The sequence below is a fragment of the Oryctolagus cuniculus genome, chromosome 5 (genome assembly GCF_051225735.1).
Source record: "Oryctolagus cuniculus isolate XC-2025 breed Fujian yellow rabbit chromosome 5, ASM5122573v1, whole genome shotgun sequence".
In the NCBI taxonomy this organism is placed as follows: Eukaryota; Metazoa; Chordata; class Mammalia; order Lagomorpha; family Leporidae; genus Oryctolagus; species Oryctolagus cuniculus.
In genome coordinates this window covers 23,668,523-23,689,045 of record NC_142871.1, presented here as the reverse complement: position 1 = coordinate 23,689,045, position 20,523 = coordinate 23,668,523, and the positions used below count along the sequence as shown (strand labels likewise).

Genomic DNA, 20,523 nt, shown 5'->3' with positions numbered 1-20,523 from the left:
TGAAGTAGCCAGGACTTAAAACAGTGCTCAGATATGGGATGTGGTATCACAGGTAGTCCCTTAACTTGCTGCTTCACAGCAGCCCCAGATAATGAAATCTTTTCAACTTTATAGTTCTTGTTCTCATTCACTTTAATTTGATTATCTAAGTTCATGTGTTGTGTAGAAAGTGATTTTAGGCTGTGTATTCTTCCATTAGACAAACATAGCATTAAAATATGTCATGAAGTTATGGTACAGGTTTAATGTTAATTGTTAAAACTGGATAGAAAAGTTACGTCTTTAAGATCCAATTATCTTTAATGGTTTACCTTTAAGAAAATAGACATTCAAGAATATCATACTGTTTACAATTTTAAATACATCTAATATGATGGGATTTTTTTTAATTTTAGGGGTCGAACTGGAAAAATTAGAGTGCAGAGTCTGAAGATTGGATTGATGTCTCTCTCCAAAGGTCTCTTAGAAGAAAAATACAGATGTATGTAACATCTTTCTTATACCAAAAGTGTTTGTAAAAGTAGTGATGTTCGTAACAACTTTGGGGAGACTTATTTCTTATCATTTGCTACAAAAGTAGTTTCCATATCTTTTATATTATCAGTGTTTATAATATGCTAGACACAGGGCAACAGAGCAAACAAACTTGGATTTGTGTGAATTGCAAAGCAGATTAGGGGAGGGAGAGGTGAGGTGCATTAATGGAGTGAGAACCAAAAACAAACCAAATCTCCTTTACTTCATGGAACCCTCTCCCTGGTAAGCACTGTGATTTCCATTTTCTATTGAAAAATTTATTCCTGAGATTAAGAATCTAGTCAAAGGCTACAAAGCTACTAAATCATGGAACTAGAATCAAATCCAAGATGTTTTGACACCAAATCTCAGGTTTGTAAAAAAAAAATTTGTTTACTTCTAACACTAAAAATTAGAAGATGAACTTGAACTTTTATGGATACAGATACTAACGCTAAAATTTTCATTTTATACTTGGGGTAAAATAAAAAGTGGTAAAATTTATTTTGCTGCTTTTTTTGTATTTATAAAATATTTTAGTGGTATCCCTTAAACTGTCAGTTAATGAAAGTGTCTAGGTGTTAGAAAGGGCACTGCTTGGGAGCCAGGGACTTTTACCTTCAAATCCCTACCAATTAGTGGCTGAGTGACCTTGGGTAGGTTACAGGATCCCATTGAACACAAGCCAATAAATAATATTACACCCACTTCACATTTCAAGAAGCTGAAGTGTAGTGAATTTCCTTCAACTGAAAAATGTAGCTAATAATTCCCAGTTGAAAAGGAACTGGAGATAGCATGTTTTAAGGACCTAGAAATAGCAGTTAAATAAATGATAGCCATTGCTGCTATGTCTCCAAACTCTTAACAACTGTAGCATAGCTTTAATTTTATCTCCAAATGTGAGTATCTTGATCCTGTCATGCACCTTTTCAGATGATTCTTTGCAGATAAATCCATACATTATGGGGAGAGGGTTGGGATATTTCATGAGTGGAGAAATTTAAAGTAAAGAGGGTATGTCATCCCAGGTACATTTAGTGTCATGTCATAGAGAACATATATCGAAGGAAACTCCAGAAAATTTGAAGCTTAATATGTTTATTTTGGAGTAAAATTTTTTTGAAATCCATCAATAATGTTTTCATAATATGTAGTTTACATGAACTTCTTAAAGGCTCTGCATATGCATGAATTTTAAAATATTTTTGCACCAAATCAACTTGTCTTTTAATTCCATTTTCCAAGTGCTTTTTTGAAGTATCCCCAGATATTTCTGAACACTTTTTGAGGGGTTGGTGTGTGATTGTTTAATTTTAAATTTCAAGTCTACAAAATGGTGGCTTATTTTTCTTACATAGTTGGACAACTGTGTCAAGACACAATGATGTGGATTTGTGTGAGATGAAAAGCTGAATGTAGCATCTGGAGATGAAGAGCCTTGGTGGAGTGAGAGCTCAGGAGTCAGGCAGAACAAGATTCACGCCAGCCTTCTGTTCTATGGCGGCTTCTCCAGTCTTCTCCTAGTCTTCAGGATCAGGGTGGTGTAGAGATCCAACTTCCAAAACTCAAAGTGCGATCAGTTTAGAAAAGGAATTTTTCCATTATCTGTGATTGGGGTTTTTATGTGATCCTAAAAGAATTAGGACTCTCTGCAAGACACAGTTACTTGACAATGGTGAACTTACTCTGAAATAAATTCACATTCAAACTCAAAGCTCATATTTTGTTTAAGTCAACATTAAACTTTCAGATGATGGCAGAGGAAGCAGAGGCTCCTGCAAAGAAAATCTCTTTAATTTAATCCATGAAGTATGTCATTTTAGTACTTAATTAAATAAGGAACCTCTTGGGCTCACTCTTTAATCCAAATCTTTACTGGGATATTGAGACCCTGGAAATGTTCTGGGTATGTTTAGCCTTTTACTTTGAAGGGGGTATGCAGCTTTGATTTGAGTTTTGATTTCCCCAGTGACATCAGAACATTTCCTCATTATTGCTTCCTTTGTTAGAATTAATATTCAAAGGCAATTTGCTCTTCAAACTCAATGGCAAAGCACTATCAGGGTCAATTGGTATCCATCTGAACATTGATTTTGCAATGGCTGGTGTCAGCATCTTCACCCCAGTTGTACTTCCTTCTCTCTAGGTGCCTTCCTGAGAAAATCCCTTGATTCTTGATCCTCATAATAACCTGTCCTCCCTTTATCTCAGCAAAAACACATTTACAAAGCATCCTTTTGAATGGCCAGGTGCATTATTTTTTCCATGCCAATTTATTGGAATTTGGTTTTCAGTTGTGAGTTCATTCTTGTGATCCATGTCCAACATCATGACACTGCTTTTTTGTGTCTCACTAAAACATTCAAATTGTGTAATTTTATATGAATTTAAAAACATGTCAAAATGCTTTAGAACACTTTTCTTCTCGTGTTTTGTAAGTAGTTTTACTGTGATAGTAGCGCAATAGTGTAGCTGTCTGCCCCAAAACAGAAAGAATGGGCATGAACAAAGCAAAAATTTGTAGTTTTGTAAAGTTTACTATCCATAGGTGTCAACTCTGGAGTTACTTAATATGCCTCTTCCCAGGGACTGACTTAAAATGTGCAACACGATAAGACTCCTAGAGAAATATTATTGGCTGTGATAGTCTTGTTGTTGTTGTTTTTAATGAAAAAAAAAAAAAAAAGAGTTCTGAAAAATCTAAGTAACCAAATGATAATCAAAATTAAATTTATCATAATTGAATTTATTTTCCCTATGTATGCTTTTAATAAATCCATATTTCATTATAATTACAGTGTCATTGTTGCTGAAATAGGTTCAACTGATTGTAAATTCACTGGGGCTGACACTGTGGCATAGTGGGTAAGACCACAGCCTGTGATGCTAACATCCCATATAGGTACAGGGTTGCTTCCTGGTTGTTCCACTTCTGATCCAGCTCCCTGCTAATGTGCCTGGGAAAGCAGCGGAGGATCGCCCAAGTGCTTGGACCTCTGACCATAAGAAACTCCTGGCTCCTGGCTTCAGCCTGGCCAAGCCTCAGCCTTTATGGCCGTTTAGGTAGTGAACCAATAGATGGAAGATCTCCCGCTCTCTCTCTGTAATTTTGCCTTTCACATTAAAAAAAAAAATTCATTGTTGACTGTTCAGCTAGCATTTTTCCTCATAAGTAAGAAAGAAAATAATATGATTTTTATCTGATATTCATTTATCAGGTATTGTTTGAAAAAATGTTTAGAATCTAACAAACATTTGTTCATCATTCACTTATTTTTAGGAAATTTCACATGAAAAATGCTTGGGTTTTTGTTCTTTTGAATTTTTAGAACTTAAAAATTTCTTTCCAAAAAATGTTAATTGCTACAATGAAGTGGATTGACACTATTTATAAGTTTTTCCTATTTGAAGTTATTTTTATTAGTACATTAGCCTTATTCTCAGAAATATTGTAATAGTTTTTATGTGCAAAATATTATATATGTTCAATTGAAAATAAGCAAATATTTGAAAAAAGAGAAAGTTAATTTTATTTAATTTAAAAAAGTATGAATCATGTCAGTGTTTTTTCCAGTCAGTGGTAAATCCTAAGTACTATGTGAAAGAATACATAAATTTTGTTAATGAGTTATTTAAATTTGAAAAAATATATTTTATTACTTAAAGCAAAGCAAATGATTTTTATAGTTATAAGGAATAAGAGGCAGATTGGCCCTAAAAAGAAAATGTATACCTACTTATACTTCAAGTGTTTCTTATATAAAATAAATTTAACCATAGAAATATTTAAGAGAAAGATAATATATAAATATATTTAATAAGATGATATATGTTTAATAGAATATTGAATTTATTTATATATTTAATATAATATATTTATATAGTAAAATTTATATTTAATAGAATACATTTTCTTGGGGCTTTGGAGTGTTTATTTTAAAAATCAAGAGCCTATTGGCAATGTGAAAGGAGACTAAGAATCACACATCATGGGGTGGGGTAAAAAGAAATAGAAAACATAAAAACATCAAAAGTTCTTAGGAATTGTGTTGTAATTGGGGTACACAGAAGAAAAGATGCTAGTCTAGATTGGAGAATTACATGTTTGAGAGTATTTGATTATATTAAATAGCCTATGCAATTGTTGTGTTTGTATTATTTGCCTATGGCTAGAGACAAAAAATATTTTCTTTTAACATTTTTATGAATATAAAGAGAACAGATTTCATGTATTTCATAGATACAATTTGAGGAAGATAACCATACTTCCCTCTGTCTTGCTCTCCCTCCTTCAAACTCTCTCCTTCCTTTTTTTCTTTAATTTTTCAAAACCATTATTTTCTTTGTAGTCACAAGCCTAATGCGTCACTAAACATAATGTTCAACAAGTAAAACATAGAAAGACCGCTGTTCCACAAATCATGTCTGCTTCTTATACAATTTTTTGTATTCTAACTACCACATATCAGAGAAAACATGATATTTGTCTTTTGGGGGCTGGCTTATTTCACTGAGAATGATAGTTTAATTTTTATTGAATGGTTTTATATTTATGTTTAATAAAATATTGAATTTCAAAATGGAAACAAATCTTTTTCAAAAATTTTTATTGTGTATTTTTTTGAAAGGCAGAGTTACAGAGAAAGACAGAGGGAGAAACAGAGCACGTGAGAGAGATCTTCCTTCCACTGGTTCACTCCTCATGCTGGGCCACGCTGATACCAGGAGTGTAGAGCCTCTTCTGGGTTCCACACTGGGTGCAGGAGCCCAAGGACTTGAGCTATCTTCTGCTGTGTTCCCAGGTGTATTAACAGGGAGCTGGATAGGAAGTAGAAGTGGGGTCTTGAACCAGTGCCCATTTGGGATGCTGGCATCTCAGGCAGAGGCTTAACATGCTGAGCCACAACACTGGCCCCAGTGGAAATAAATGTGCTAAAATTTAAAGGGTTGCTATTAATACATTTTTATTCCTTTAACTAGTTGCGAAAGAAGATTTGTTTGGATTCATTTTCTTTCAAAAATTTTTTTAAAAAGATTTGTTTATTTATTTGAAAGGCAGCATGACAGAGAGAGGGAAAGACAGAGACATCTTTCATCTACTGGTTTATTCCCCAAATGGCTGCAACAGCTAGCCTGGGCCAGGCAAAAACCGGTAGCCTGAAACTCCCTCTTGATCTCCCACATAGATGGTAGGAGCCCAAGTACTTGGGCTGTCTCCGGCCACCTTCCCAGGCACATTGCCAGGGAGCTGGATCAGAAACAGAGCATCTGAGACTTGGACCAGCACTCTGATATGGGATGCTGGCATCACAAACAGCGGCTTAACCCATTGTGCCACCGTGCCAGCTCATTGGTTCATTGTCTTTCTCAGTAAGAAGGGAAACCTTTATTGTAAGCATTTAAATTAACCCTCATAAATTTATTGTAGCATTTAAAAAGGAATTTTTTAACTGATTGACCTATTTATTTGAGGGATATTCAAAATGTTCATAGGAAAAAACACATTATCTTGAATTCCATTTCCATGAACTTTTTGAAGTGCACACAACATTATTTTAAGACGCATGTGGCTCACCAGTTCCCTTTTACAGACATAGAATGTGAAGCTCAGAGCATTAAAATCACCCGACTCACATCACCCTGAAATTTCTTTTCTACACAGTTCAAACCACGTCACCAAAGATATATTCTAAGTAAAGAACAGTGTAGCAGATGGAAGTGAACCTCTTGCCTCTCCCTCTTGCAGATCTCTTCAAGGAGGTGGCAGGGCCCACAGAGATGTGTGACCAGAGGCAGCTCGGCCTCTTACTTCATGATGCCATCCAGATCCCTCGGCAGCTCGGGGAAGTGGCAGCCTTTGGAGGCAGTAACATCGAGCCCAGTGTCCGCAGCTGCTTCCAACAGGTTAACAGGACGTGGGATACAGGATGTGTTGGGGAAGGGAATTGAGAACGTTCTGAGAAATGGAATGGGGAACTTGGCTAGAGTCAAATGGTGGGAGTCTCTGAATACCACTCTAATTGGTTTGTATTTCATTTCTGAAGGCACATTTGATTCAAGGCATAATAACCTCTGCAAAAAGACTTACTCATTTTCTTTGAATAAAACCTAAAATCATTCACATGTTCTGTTACAAGATACTCATGATTTGGTCCTGCTTTGCCCTGGCCTCATCTCGTGTTATCCAGCCCACTGCTGTCTGCTTTCCAGCCATCCTGTCATAGCTCTTAGACTTTTCTGTCAGTGCCTTAGGTTATGTGCCCAGTGACTGAAGGCTTTCCTCCCCTCCGACACCTGCATCCCTTCTCATCACTCATTCTGTTCAATCTTTAGAGCTACCTTAACTTGCACATTCTCTGAAGATCTTTTGATGCTACTGTGTTCCTTACTGTATTCACCTTAATACCTCTACCTTTTCCTTCTCATGTTTCTTATGATTCTAATCACACACTAAGTTGTGTAGTTAGTTGTGTGTTGCATCTCAGTGAGCCTGAGCTCCATGAAGGTAAGAATCTGGCAGTCCCAGATGAAGGCCCCAGCTTGTTTGGTGTCTGGTGATGATTGATTTTTTGGTTCATAGATGGTACCTCTTTGTTGCTTCAGCACATGGTGGAAAGGGTGAATAAGCTCCCTGGGGCCCCTTTTATAAGGCGCTGCTATGATCTGAGTTCTTTTGTTGGAATATTAATTCCTTCCTGTAGCGTGTTGAGAGGTGGGGCCCTCATCAGTGAATCATTGCCTTTCTCCACTGAGTGAGTGCTCACTGTTGTTGGACTGGGTGGTTACAATAAGGACTGGCTGTTAGCAAGCAAGCTCATTCGTGTTCTGTCTCTCACATGTGTCCACTTGCCTTTGTACTTTCTGCCAAATTAAAGGAGCATGTGGCCCTCATTAGATCTAACACCCCATCATGAACTACATAAACCTCAATTGGTTATAAATTACCCAGTTCCAGGTATTCTATTATAATAGCAGAAAACTGACTGGCGGGCACTAATTTATTCATGGGCAATCACCTAACCATCTCCCCAGGCCCCCACCTCCTCATTCTATGCTTGTGGGGATTAGGTTTCAATGTAAATGTTGGAGAGTGGGGCCTTGAACATTGTAGCTATCTTAATGAATATTTGTGAAATCAGTAAAAATGCCTTGAGATCATTGTAGGCAAGATGTTTCTTTTTTTAATTTAAAGCAGTCTTTTCTTTGAGAATATATGTACAAAAGGAGAATGATGTACAAGGTTTTATACAGATCTAAGTGACTAATTTTCTACTGGAAAGCCCTTTCATTTCTTTTTAATGCTTACTGTGTATAACACATTTTAGAAATATCACTACTGATGCTATCCATTTGCATAAAGCAGAAGCCAAAGCACAGCCAATGATTTGTCATTGTTGAGAAAAAAAGTGCTCACACCATATCTTTGAGGAGAATCAATGTCATGGGCTATTACATTTTATAATGGTCCTTTTTCTTATTTTAGAAATACCCAAAATGCCAAATGAAAATTCTAAGTATGATTTATAGTCACATGAGTTGGTTCATAGAATGACCTCAACAACAGCAGGAGAGTGATATTGGTAGAAATTTAAGTTTCCACATATGAAAATTGTTTAGGATTAAGAAGTGTCTAACATTTTATTATGATAAAATTTAAAAATCCTGCAAAGTAAATTCATAGCACTCTGCCTCAAATGTTATACTGTAACACCACTGGAGCAAGACACAGGATTAATAGCTTTATTTCACATACTTAATGACCTTCAAGTTTGTGAAGTTATTAGTGAGTCTTTTACAAATTTTTACTGTATGACATGAATGAGTTTTATAGACTTATTTATGTGAAAAGATAACCTGGAAGTGTCTTAGGCTGGAATTTTCTTGGCTAGAAGAGTCTTAAAGACTTTGTGACTTATGTGGATACAGTTATACAAGGGTGCTTCAAAAGCTTCATGAAAAATGAGGGTCGATATTGTGGTGCAGTGGATTAAGCAGCTGATTGGAATGCCCACACCCATATTACAATGCTGGTTTGAGTCTCATCTTCTTTGCTCTTCTAATCCTTCTTCCTGCTAATGGATTCTGGAAGGCAGCAGGTGATGGCTAAAGTTCTTGGGCCTTTGCCACCCTAGTGTTCCAGGCTCCTGGCTCTGTTCTGACCCATCCCTGGCTATTCTGGGCTTTTGGGAAGTGAACCAGTCTCTTTCTCTCTCTCTTCCCCTCCCTCCTCCCTCTCCCTCCCCCCTTTCTCTCCTTTCTCTCTCTCTCTCTCTCTCTCTCTCTCTCTCACACACACACACACACTCTCTCTCTCTCTCTCTCACACTCTCTTGCTCTCGCTTTGCCTTTTAATTAGTTGAAAACAGGCAAACTCTTTTGTAAGGTTGATGAAAATGGGCTCCAAAGACAATATGCATTCTTCTTGAACTTTTGGAAGACATGCTGTGTGACTTTCCTCTGTAAAGCAGTAGCACCTGCTGGAGTTTATATGAAGACATGTTCTACACTTTTCTTCTGTTTGTTTCTTTGCCAGAATAACAACAAGCCAGAGATCAGTGTGAAAGAGTTCATAGATTGGATGCGTTTGGAACCACAGTCCATGGTGTGGCTGCCGGTTCTGCACAGAGTGGCAGCAGCTGAGACTGCAAAACACCAGGCCAAATGCAACATCTGTAAAGAATGTCCCATTGTTGGATTCAGGTGAGGTGTGCTGCTGGAGGTGGCAGGGCCCTTTCCTGTTCTATCTGTGTAATCTTTGTATGTCCATCAACCCTTACCCTTTATTCTCATCTGTGGGGTTGCCTTCCTTCTAAATAAACAGGATGCTTGGGACATTGGATCCATTCCAAACTGGCATTCCTCCGTGTAACCACTATATGAAGCTTGCTTTATGACTATTATCATGATTGTTATCTATGCTACTTTGGCTCAGAACCTGAGATTTTTATGAGTTTCTCTTTACTTAGGTCACAGAATTGTTCATAAGCAATAATTTTATGAGTTATTGTAAATATTCAGTGCTGATGTAATTTAATGAATGTTTCAAGGTCTTTGGGGGTCACACATAGTAAGGAAGAAGCAACATTTAAATACAAGCAGAGAAGTAATCAAATTCCTTTGTGTTATGTCTGCCAAGTTTGGTGTGAAATGGATTAACTTTATTGTTCACCTTCTCATTGGAACATTGCTAAACACCATATTTTAATGTAATCAGTATGTCAGACTTACCAGTTTGTGACCCTAAGGAAGACTGTCCAGGGCCTATGATTTGTCCCAAGATGAAGTATCTTGGCAATTGTGGTCCTTTTGACCTGTTAGAATATATCTTTGTAGGGTATAAATGTTGTCTCATAAGAATAGTTAATATACGAAAATTGTCTAGGGTAATACCTATCATAAATAGAATAAGAGTTCAGTAATAATTGGGCCTTTTATATTTTGATTGATTTGTTTTCACTTTATTTGAAGGGGAGATGGAGGGAGAAGCATCCTCCATCTGCTGGCTCCCTCCCCAGATGGCTAACAGCCAGGGCTAGGATAGGCTGAAGCTGGGAGCCAGGATCTCCAGGTCTTCCACATGGCTGGTAGGAACGCAAGTACTTAAGCCATCATCTGCTGCCTCTCAGGGTGCACATTAGTAGGATGCTGGATCTGAAGGAGACGAGCCACATTTTCATTATTATCAGTGACATTGTTAAGTGGAATAGTAGCTAATTAATCCATACAGGTGTCATTGAATTGTTCCATTATTCCATGTGAGAATATCAGGAAGACCTGGACAATGGTGTTGCTCAGAGCAAGGCAAACCTGAAAGATGTGAGGAAGAGAAAGATGAACATGTTTCTTAACAGAAATTAAGAAGCGTAATGTTGTGGAAACTGAAGAAACGGATTTACAGGACAGATTCTAAAGATCATATGGGAGAGCAGGTCTATGCATCAGTTCTCTTACTTTTCAATATATTGAGAGTATCATACATCTAAGATTTTAAATTTTTTAATGAAAGAAATATGTTTGGAGTTGATACTTGGTTTTGGGATAAGATCAAGCAAAGGTTTCTATAAACTAATGATGACTTAATTATTACACAAAGATTATGCATGGTGGGGAGTGAAGGTAAGAACAACTCCAACAGTAAAGTGGAGCCAAGACACAGTAGGTCTGATTAGCTCTTGGTTGTAAAGTGATACCTTTTTCTCTGAAGCTACAGGAAGAATGGAAGGCTGAATTCAGAAATAATATAGACAAGTATGTAAATTAGTGGATAATTTTTACTTTATCCAGGCTTTTCCTGTATCAACCTACTATTCTGTTAACACAAGAGACCTTGAAAAAGTTTGTAGAAAATGCAAAGTGAAAAAACTATGGATTTATAAGTTTTTACATTAAAATAACCTTATCTTTTATTTCAATTTTTCTGCAAACTTTAAAAATTTATTTATTTTTACTTACTTTTTGACTTTTTATCTGAGAGAAAGAGAACAAATGAACACCTTCCTCCATTGGTTCACTCTTTAAATGCCTAACAGCAAGTGAGGTTGGGCTGGGCACTGCTGGGCCAAACCTGGAGCCAGGAACTCAGTGTGGTTCTTCCATACCAGTGGTAGAAAGCCAACTAATTGAGAAGCATCACCTCATTCCTCCCATGGTGTATATTAGCAGGAGGCTGGAATCAGGAGTGGAGCTAGAACTCAAACCCAGACACCAATATAGGATGGGTCATCCCAAGGGGTCCCCCACCACACACACACACACACACACACACACACACAAGTGCCCATGCATGTGTGTGTATGTATTTGTATGTGTGTGCTTTATCTGTACTTTTATAAATATTGCTTTTTTTTGACTAATTCCTTCCAAATTAATTTTTATCTAAATCTTAGACTTACAGAATGTCTTATAAGCCTGGAATTGTTTCAGTTAGAATCAGATTAAGTGCTGAATAATAGCATAAATAAGTTAGAGGATTAGTTAACTTTTTTTTTTTTAAAGATTTACTTATTTATTTGAAATTCAGAGTTACACAGAGAGAGAAGAGGCAGAGAGACAGAGAGAGAGAGAGAGAAGTGTTTCATCTGCTGGTTTACTCCCCAGTTGGCTACAATGGCCTGAGCTGTGCTGATCTGAAGCCAAGAGCCAGGAGCTTCTTTCAGGTCTCCCACATGGGTGCAGGGGCCCAAGGACTTGGACCATCTTCTACTGCTTTCCTAAGCCACAGTAGAAAGCTGGACTGTAAGTGGAGCAGCCTGGACTTGAACCGGCTCCCATACGGGTTGCTGGCACTGCAGACACAGCTTTCCAGCTATGCCGTAGCGCAGGCCCCAGTTAACTTTCATGTAAACAAAGTGTGGGAATCCACAACCCAAGATTGTCATGACCACTTCCTGGTCAGCTGGATTCTGCTTTCTGTCTGTGTATTCTGTACTTCCTAGCGTGTGGCTTCCATCCAGTCTCGTCATGCTAACAAGATGGCTCTTGCAGATGTCAGGGCCATTTTCCAGGAAGAGAAAGCCGGCTTCTTTCCAACCTAGTCAATAGCTTGACATTTCACCTGGAGCTCACACCCAGTGCCTTTGCCTTGTACTGCACTCCTCACCACCAACAGAGGGAGAGCCTGAGAAGCAGTATTTTTTGCAGGGTCAATTGAATTGCTAAAATGTGCGAACATTGCCAGAGTTTGCCAGCAAAGAAAGGAATAGCCAGCAACAAGCAAGACTCCATTCAGAAAAGGAAATGTCAATCAGATTTCTGAAGCCATACTGATAAGTGAAAACGTTGCTAGGCTAGGTAATGGCTTCAAACCAGCTACAGTCCTTGTAGAGTACCAGTCTGTGGTATACACAGATTGATTTTCTTCAGATCAGCTTTTAGATGATTTTGCAGGTCATTTTAGAAGCTACTCAGCACTAAGTAGTTTACAATATTAACCTCATATGACCTTTAAATTTTGTTTCTCATTTCCTTCTATGTGTACTATCATTTAAATTTGTTTTTTCTGCAGATATGAATGTAGTTTATGTTCTTAGTTCCACCAACTATGTTAGCAGAATGGAAGATTTGAGAGAAGGTATTTTGCTCTCAGACCCATAGAAACTTCCTAAATGGAGTTCCGTTTCCTACAATAAGATCCTGTAAATTGAAGTCAATGTACAGAATTTTCTTCTGCAAGAAATTTAAAAATTCTATTTGCTTTTAAGAATGCATTGTGATCTAGGATTTTATTAGTTTGCTTTGTTGCAAGATATTTCTTTTAATTTTTTTCTAATGACTGGTTTCAACCAAATATAAAAATGCTCATGGTTAAAGGTAATATCTTGTAGGGAAATTTTAGGACTTGTTTCTTATTGATAGCATTTTAAAATTTGAGGTGTCAAGCTCATGAACATAACTCTTTTCTTCTTAACCATTGCCCATGCATGTTCAAACTTCACAGGAAATCTTCTGACATGGATATTGTCCTTCTAGTCTTGTCTAAACACAGGGAAGTGTAGAGACTTGAACTCCAAAAACTTATTTTTTGCTTTTTTACTTGACAGGAAGTTTTTTCTTCATCCTCATTTGAAGTTGAGAAACTAAGTAAATTTCATATTTGTGGCAAATCTACCTTTTATTTCCTTGGTGATTTGGATGAAGGGAATCCTTTGTCTCAAGTGATTGGTTTGGACTAAGTAAAAGGCATGCAACTCCATGATATTTCTTTTCTTCTCTCTAGGTATAGAAGTCTAAAGCATTTTAACTATGATGTTTGCCAGAGTTGCTTCTTCTCGGGTCGAACAGCAAAAGGTCACAAGTTGCATTATCCAATGGTGGAATACTGTATACCTGTGAGTCCCCAACTACTCGGTGTGTGTGTGTGTGTGTGTGTGTGTGTGGTATTATACACTGCTTTTGAATTAACTAATCTCTAAAAATTTAGATAACAATTTCGTAGGATAAAATCACTTTCAAGATTATTTTTTATTGTTTTGTTTTCTTTTAACACATCTACTTTGAATTAATTGACGCAGAAAAATTATCTTTCAGTAAAAATGTATTAATTATTTTTATAACTGTATTTTGATTTTCAGCTTAATTAATTTTTTTGGTAGCAAGTTCCTTTAATAACACACAGTGACCCACAAAACATACTAAAAAATTATGTTGCTTTTAGACAGATTTAAAATATTTTTTCATAATTAAATATCATGTTCACATTAGCAACAATATAGAAAATGAAAATATTAAAATTGTCATTCATAAATATAGCTCCCAAATAAAACCTTTTTTATATTCTGGTTTTTTTTAGATTTATTTATTTGTTTATTTGAAAATCAAGTTATAGAGAGGCAGAGGCAGAGAGAGAAGTTTTCCATCTACTGGTTCATTTCCCAAATGGCCACAATGGCTGGAGCTGGGCTGATCTGAAGCCAGGAACCAATAGCTTCTTCCAGGTCTCCCACATGGGTACAGGGGCCTGAGGACTTCGGCCATCTTCTCTGCTTTCTCAGGCCGTAGCAGAGAGCTGGATCAGAAGTGGAGCAGTCAGGATTTGAAACAGCACCCAAATGGAATGCCAGCACGGCAGGCAGCAGCTTTCCCCACTATGCCACAGCACCTGCTCCTATATTTTCATTTTAAAAAATTTTTATATTTATGTATTTTTAATCTTGATTTTTTTCACTCAGCAATTTTTATAGTACATGTTCCCCCATGTTGTCACAGTAATTTTTTCTAATTATAAAATATTTAATTGAATGAATTACTGTAATTTACCTAACCATTCCATTAAATTTTGACATTTAGTTTGTTTTCAATTTTCTGATAGTGCAAACAATACTCTAATAAGTATCTTTGTGAATATAACTCTCAATATATTACATAAATGGCATTTTCATAGAATAAACACTAGCAAAGGATGATCTGAGTCAATGAATATGAATATCCTCATGGCCCCAGAATTTAATGTAAAGTTATTTTCCAAGCAAGGTTCTCCCATTTTACTTTATTATCATGCTCTATGTCCCAACCTTACTGTTGTCACCCTAGCGCTAGATACTACATCTTATTTTTCCTTTGACCCCCAATATTTTTTCTGACAGTATCCTCATTTAATCTCAATAGCTATTCTTTGGGTTCCTTGCAAATAGTGCTAAAATTTATCCATAGAACTGTGCATTTTCTTTTATTTAAGGAATTTAGTTACTTTTTGGTTCATAAATCAACAGAAAGGAAGCAATTCTTAAACACATATACATTTCACATTCTTAGTATCCTATTTCAAATAATTTAGGGACTCTATGTGTGTGGAGAGGAAATTTCTAGAGAATGTTGCTGAATTCAAAAAGACGAAATACCCATAGTACATAACTTGAACCAAGAAACTTTAAGAAAGCTCATGAAGTATCATTTATTACCATTATTAATTTATTCATTCAGTGAATTGATATTGAATACTTAACTATGTGTCTGGCCCTATTGTCAAAAACAAATAAAACCAGATATTAAATGATAGGGAAAGAATTTTTTATACTTCCAATTGTGCAGAGGTGATTGGCTGTTTTATCAGAGTAAAGGAGTGGAGAGACGGAACATCAGGGACCCGAGCAGGATCTAGGAAAGGAAGAACCAGAGTTTCTCAGTCTGCCGTGTCTGCTAGCGAGCAATTGTCCTAGTTAGGATTCAGTCCTTCCACAGAGACTGGGAGTCAGAGGCCCCATGCTTTCTGGTAATTACATTTCTGAGAAATGCCTTTCAGGTCCAGGTCCTTGAGAAAGGCAGTCTGGAGTCCTAGGAGACAAGTACACCTTTCAAGGGGACAGAGGAAGGATTCATCATTAGTAAATGCTCCAGGAGTGATCTTTAGGTGTTAGCTGCTGAAACACATTCTTCTGGCAGCCTGGAGTTTGTTTTTTTTTTTCAGTTTATCTTTTTTTCAGGCAGGCATTTTTGAGGGGGCTAGAGCTATCCTTGGAGATGCAGCCTTGAGTTGTCAGACATTATGGTAGTATTTGTTCAAGTCTTTTAATGGAAGGGGGTGGATAAAATGGTTTGTGCTGAGAGTCTGCAATTTTTCCAAGCCAAGGTTTTAGAGAGAAGAGGGCTCAGAGGAGCTGACCGGAGTTTGGTCAATGAGAATCATTGTCACAAGACTCAGCTCTCATCATTTGTCTGTGGTCCATGTACTACCAAGAAAGACAAGATTACTGACTCTGCCACTACTTTCCATTTAGAAAGAGGGAATGTGTGGCAATGAATGAAGAAAAAAATAAATGAGATCCTTATAGACTTTAGAAAGTACCTTTAAAGAAATAAGTGGATTGAGAGATAGGAGAATTAGAGGAGGCACAGCAAATAAAGACGAGGAAAGATCTGTCTGAGAAGTTGAGATTGGAGTTGAGAAAGATTCAGCCTCTGTGTAAAGAACTAGAGGAAGAGGGGCCGGCGCCGGGGCTCACTTGGTTAATCCTCCGCCTGCTGCGCTGCATCCCATATGGGTGCCGGGTTCTAGTCCTGGTTGCTCCTCTTCCAGTCCAGCTCTCTGCTGTGGCCCAGGAAGGCAGTGGACGATGGCTCAAGTGCCTGGGCCCTGCACCTGCATGGGAGACCAGGAGAAAGCACCTGGCTCCTGGCTTTGGGTCGGCATAGCTCCGGCCGTAGAGGTCATTTGGGGGGTGAACCAACAGAAGGAAGACCTTTCTCTCTGTCTCTCTCTCACTGTCTAACTCTATCTGTCAAATAATAATTAAAAAAAAAAAACAAACAACTAGTGGAAGGGTATTTCAGGAAAAAGAAACAGCTCTCACAGTGGTCCAGTGGTGGAGAAGACATTGTGTGATTGAGGTACAGAAAGCAAGTGGAGTCTATTCTACAAGGAGAGTGTGATGGTTAACCCTGGATTCCTCATTTGAAGTGCCTAATGCAAAATAAAAAGTGGGGCCCCTTTTTTTTTTAACAATTAAGACTTTTAAGATGGCAACAGTGGCGGTTTCAGCACCCATCTGCTTACGGGGACCCTGTGCAACTGCACAGCTCACATACCCATCCAGCCCACCCTGGGTGGGGAAATATTGTGTGTGACTAGCAAATGTAAAGAAGCTGGGGTGACCTTCACAAAGTGAATTTCTTCCTTTATAAAATTGAAAATGATAGAAGATGCAATTAAAAAGAAAGAGAGGGATAAGATTGAGTAGAACCCTGTGGATCATTGTTAGAAATTTGGATTGGGGAGAAATATAATATTCATATTTATATGGGACTAGCTGGAAATTTAAGAAGGGGTTATGAAGGGCTAATGTTAGAATGAGAAAAAAATCATAATGTATATGTATGCTATTGTAGTACGGATGTACAAAATTAACTTGCATTTTGGTCTTAAATACACTAAGTCCTAATAGTCTGATAAAAATACTCAAACAAGTGAAAATTGATACATCTTTAACATTCATTGGCCAGTAGGAGCATTCTTGAAAATCTCTGATACACAATGGAATTTCACTCTCCAACTACCTATTTTAAATAAAATTCATCAGCTTTAGTCTTTGCCAAGTCACTGTGACTTCCAAGATTACACTTACCCTGCAGTGGACCGGATGGCTTTGTTTACCATCACATGCTTTGGGAGGTCCTCTGTCTTTCTGAGGTTGTGCAGTGATCTTATCAACAGCCTACTTATAGATCATCTCCATGACAGGTGATCTTTGCATTTGTCCCTACAACTTCTCATAAAATAACTAGATGTATATGTAAATTGAACCTTTGAAAGGTATGCTCTTTCATGCAATGTTAACCAGTGACTTAGCTACTTTTGAAACATTCTTTTTTCTCACCCACATTTTTTGAATTTTTCCTTTCATGTTTTAAGTAAGCTTTAAAGTTCATCCATCTCTTACCCAATGTTCTCTAAAATCATTTAATGACTGCCTTAGAAAATTAACTCAAATGTGAATTTGCTCAGTACAATGATAACAAGTACCACTTGAGTGTCAAATGGATCTGACCTTTTCATGTGGATCTCAATGTTTGCATTTCTCATAGTGCAGCTCAGGTTTTGGTCAGAAAAATGTTCCAGGTACATTGCTGACTTAATCTCTTCTCCTTAAAGGGTCCTTTTCCAGCTGTCTGTGACTGCTTCTACTGGTAAAAGCTTTAAAAGCTAATTTTCAAGCTTCAAAACTCTCACCTATTTCAGCAATGACTCAGTTTATTTCTGTCTGTGTTTATGTTTAGAGGGAGGACTATGGTGCAGGAATTAGCTATTATGGTGCCTGAGGTATTTTATGATATTGGTAATAACACGTTTAAATGATGGAATGAAGTGAATTTTTTTTTTCATAGACATGATTGTTTTCTGTATTCTAAATTTGTACATGTAAGAATTCTTTCATTCGTCTTAGTAAAATTTCATCTTCAAGAGACAATATGATATAGATTATACTTAATACTTGTCACCATTCTTTCTCTGTTTGTCCAAATCCTACCTTTTCACAGAATAACTCAACCTATACAACCTTCCCAAGTTCCCAGCTCTTCCCCTACCAGCATACTTACTTTAGTGGCCTCTGCCTGTAGCCTGAGCCTCATTTTAGTATTTGATTCCATATTATTGTATATCATTTTCTACCTGTGTGGTGCTTTTGTTTCCTCAGTTATTTTAATTCTTTGAGGATAAGGTTGAATCGATACTTTTCCCTCATGCTTAGAAAAATTGCCTTGTAAAAGCTAAATGAGCTCATATTTGACAGCATAAACAAAATTATAGAATAGTAAAGCTGGAATGGATCTAAGAAATCATCTAACTCATCTTTGTTTTAAGGAAAAACTAAATCTTAGAGGAGATAAGTAATTTTTATGCAAAGTTAGTGGCACAGATTTTCCCACTAGGGAAATATATACACAATGGAGTATATTAACTTTTATATTACTGTTTTATGTCTAGAATATATTTGTGGTTTAACCTCTTATATTCTAGGAATTTTGCTGGTGCTAGAGATACAAAGAAAATATAACAAAGGAGAGAAATGCATATACATGGAGAATTTTAACATACTATGTAATATTTTTTAGAATGATTTAGCTTTTGGATCAAGAGAGTAGTCAATTTTTTTTTCTTGTTATCTGGGCACTGAGTGTGTGAATTGAGAGATTATCATTTTTTAAATAGTTAAGATTACTTTCATTGCATCTTCTTTAAAAATCAACTTTGTCATGTATATAATATACAAAATATAATTCAAATTAAAAGCAATTTTTATGTTTTTAGAACATATAAAAGTCCTCTTTTTGTGATGTATTTTCTTAGCATATTTCAAGTCTATAACACATTGGCATTAACTGTAGTGACCATGCTGTATACAGGGTCTCCAGAACTTATTCATCTTATAACTGAACGTTTTCACCCTTTGAACAGTATGTCACTTTTTGTTCTAATTACTGCCATTCACTCCTAGCCTCTGCAAACTATCACTCTATTCCCTGATGCTTTGAGTTTGGCTTTTTATTTAAATTGTACATATAAATGAGAGCATGCAGTGTTTGCCTATATCTGTGTGATCTCACCTAAAACAATACCCTCTAGGTTCGTCTATGCTATTGCAAATGGCAGAATTTCCTTTTCTAAAAATTAAGTAGTATTCCATTGTATTTGTATGTCACATTTCTTTATTTGTTCATGTGTGGAAGGATATTTAGGTGGATTCCATAACTCGACTATCATGAATAAAGCTACAATGAGAATGGGAAAACACATATCACTTTGAGATAAGAATTTTATTTTGTTATTATGTCCCAGAAATAGGACTTCTGAGTCATATAGCAGTTCTGTATATTTTTTAGGAACCTCCAAATTGTTTTCCATCATGGTTATACCACAGATAGTCCTTCTTTAAAATTGGGGAGAATGATGGATTTCTCACAGGTTTTATGAGTTCATACACTTGCTGACAGTGAGGGATAACTGGATAGAGTTAAATATGATGGCAGAATGAAAAATGTTCAGAATTGCTATAGGGTCAACCAGAGTCACTAGGAGATGAGTAAATTGATTGCTACATTGTCGCAAGAGTGCAGCTGAGGTTAATTGGCAAGGATTTGTAGTTTGTGACTCCATCATTGCTCAGCAGCTCTGGAATTAAAGATGGAAGGTATAGTCGAATGCCAAGAGTGAGAGACATTCACAGGTTTTAGTGATATTGTGGTTGAAGTGGACTATCCCTGTGCTAAAAAAATCCTAACGGGGGTGAGGGGCCAGAGGTCAAGATGATGGGGGACAGAAGAGGTTAATTCATTTTAAAGAAGTAGGGGGAAGGATTGAAAGATTGCATTCAGTGAAAGATTTTTCTTAGAGATTTTGGGCTGAAAGATGTATTGAGTTTTGATGAGGCCTCAGATGCAGCCATATCCCAATATGTGGCTAAAGTGAAGCGTAGGAAGTTTTAGAGATGAGATGGCATTTCAGAGGTCTCACTACATCTTCATAAGTGACATTATCCTGTCTGCTGTTGTCTAGTCGGTGTGGAATAGAAGGGCACACTGGTTTTAGGAGTCAGGGTAGGAAGGTGGTTTGAGAGATGTGGACAATGGATGTGATATTTGCAAAGTTGCGTTGCTTGAAAGGTCAACATCAGCTACTCCCAGCATTTTTATTGTCAAGGCGGATTCATTATAAATCTCCCTTCCTCCTTGGTGGGCTTTTGACAGAACTAGTTTGTACCAATAGTTTTGTTGAAATTTTGGTAAGAAGTAGGGAGAATGAAATACTTCCATAGTAAGCAACTTATTGATTAATACATCTTTTTTTATAAATTTTTTTTTGACAGGCAGAGTGGACAGTGAGAGAGAGAGACAGAGAGAAAGGTCTTCCTTTTTGCCGTTGGTTCACCCTCCAATGGCCGCCACGGCTGGCGCGCTGTGGCCCGCGCACCGCGCTGATCCGATGGCAGGAGCCAGGTACTTACCCTGGTCTCCCATGGGGTGCAGGGCCCAAGCACTTGGGCCATCCTCCACTGCACTCCCGGGCCACAGCAG

The 20,523-nt window shown here is 37.2% G+C and overlaps 1 protein-coding gene across 15 annotated transcripts in view; it reads left to right on the top strand.

Moving 5' to 3' along the window:
• The window catches only part of UTRN (utrophin), a 580,255-nt gene that overhangs the window by 517,951 nt on the left and 41,781 nt on the right, over window positions 1–20,523 (top strand). For all 15 annotated transcript variants that reach the window (XM_089333656.1, XM_089333655.1, XM_089333653.1 and 12 more), the window contains 4 exons: window positions 396–481; window positions 6,266–6,423; window positions 9,053–9,219; window positions 13,235–13,346. In XM_089333656.1, the coding sequence (XP_089189782.1) occupies window positions 396–481; window positions 6,266–6,423; window positions 9,053–9,219; window positions 13,235–13,346 (523 nt within the window). The remainder of the gene's footprint in view (window positions 1–395; window positions 482–6,265; window positions 6,424–9,052; window positions 9,220–13,234; window positions 13,347–20,523) is intronic.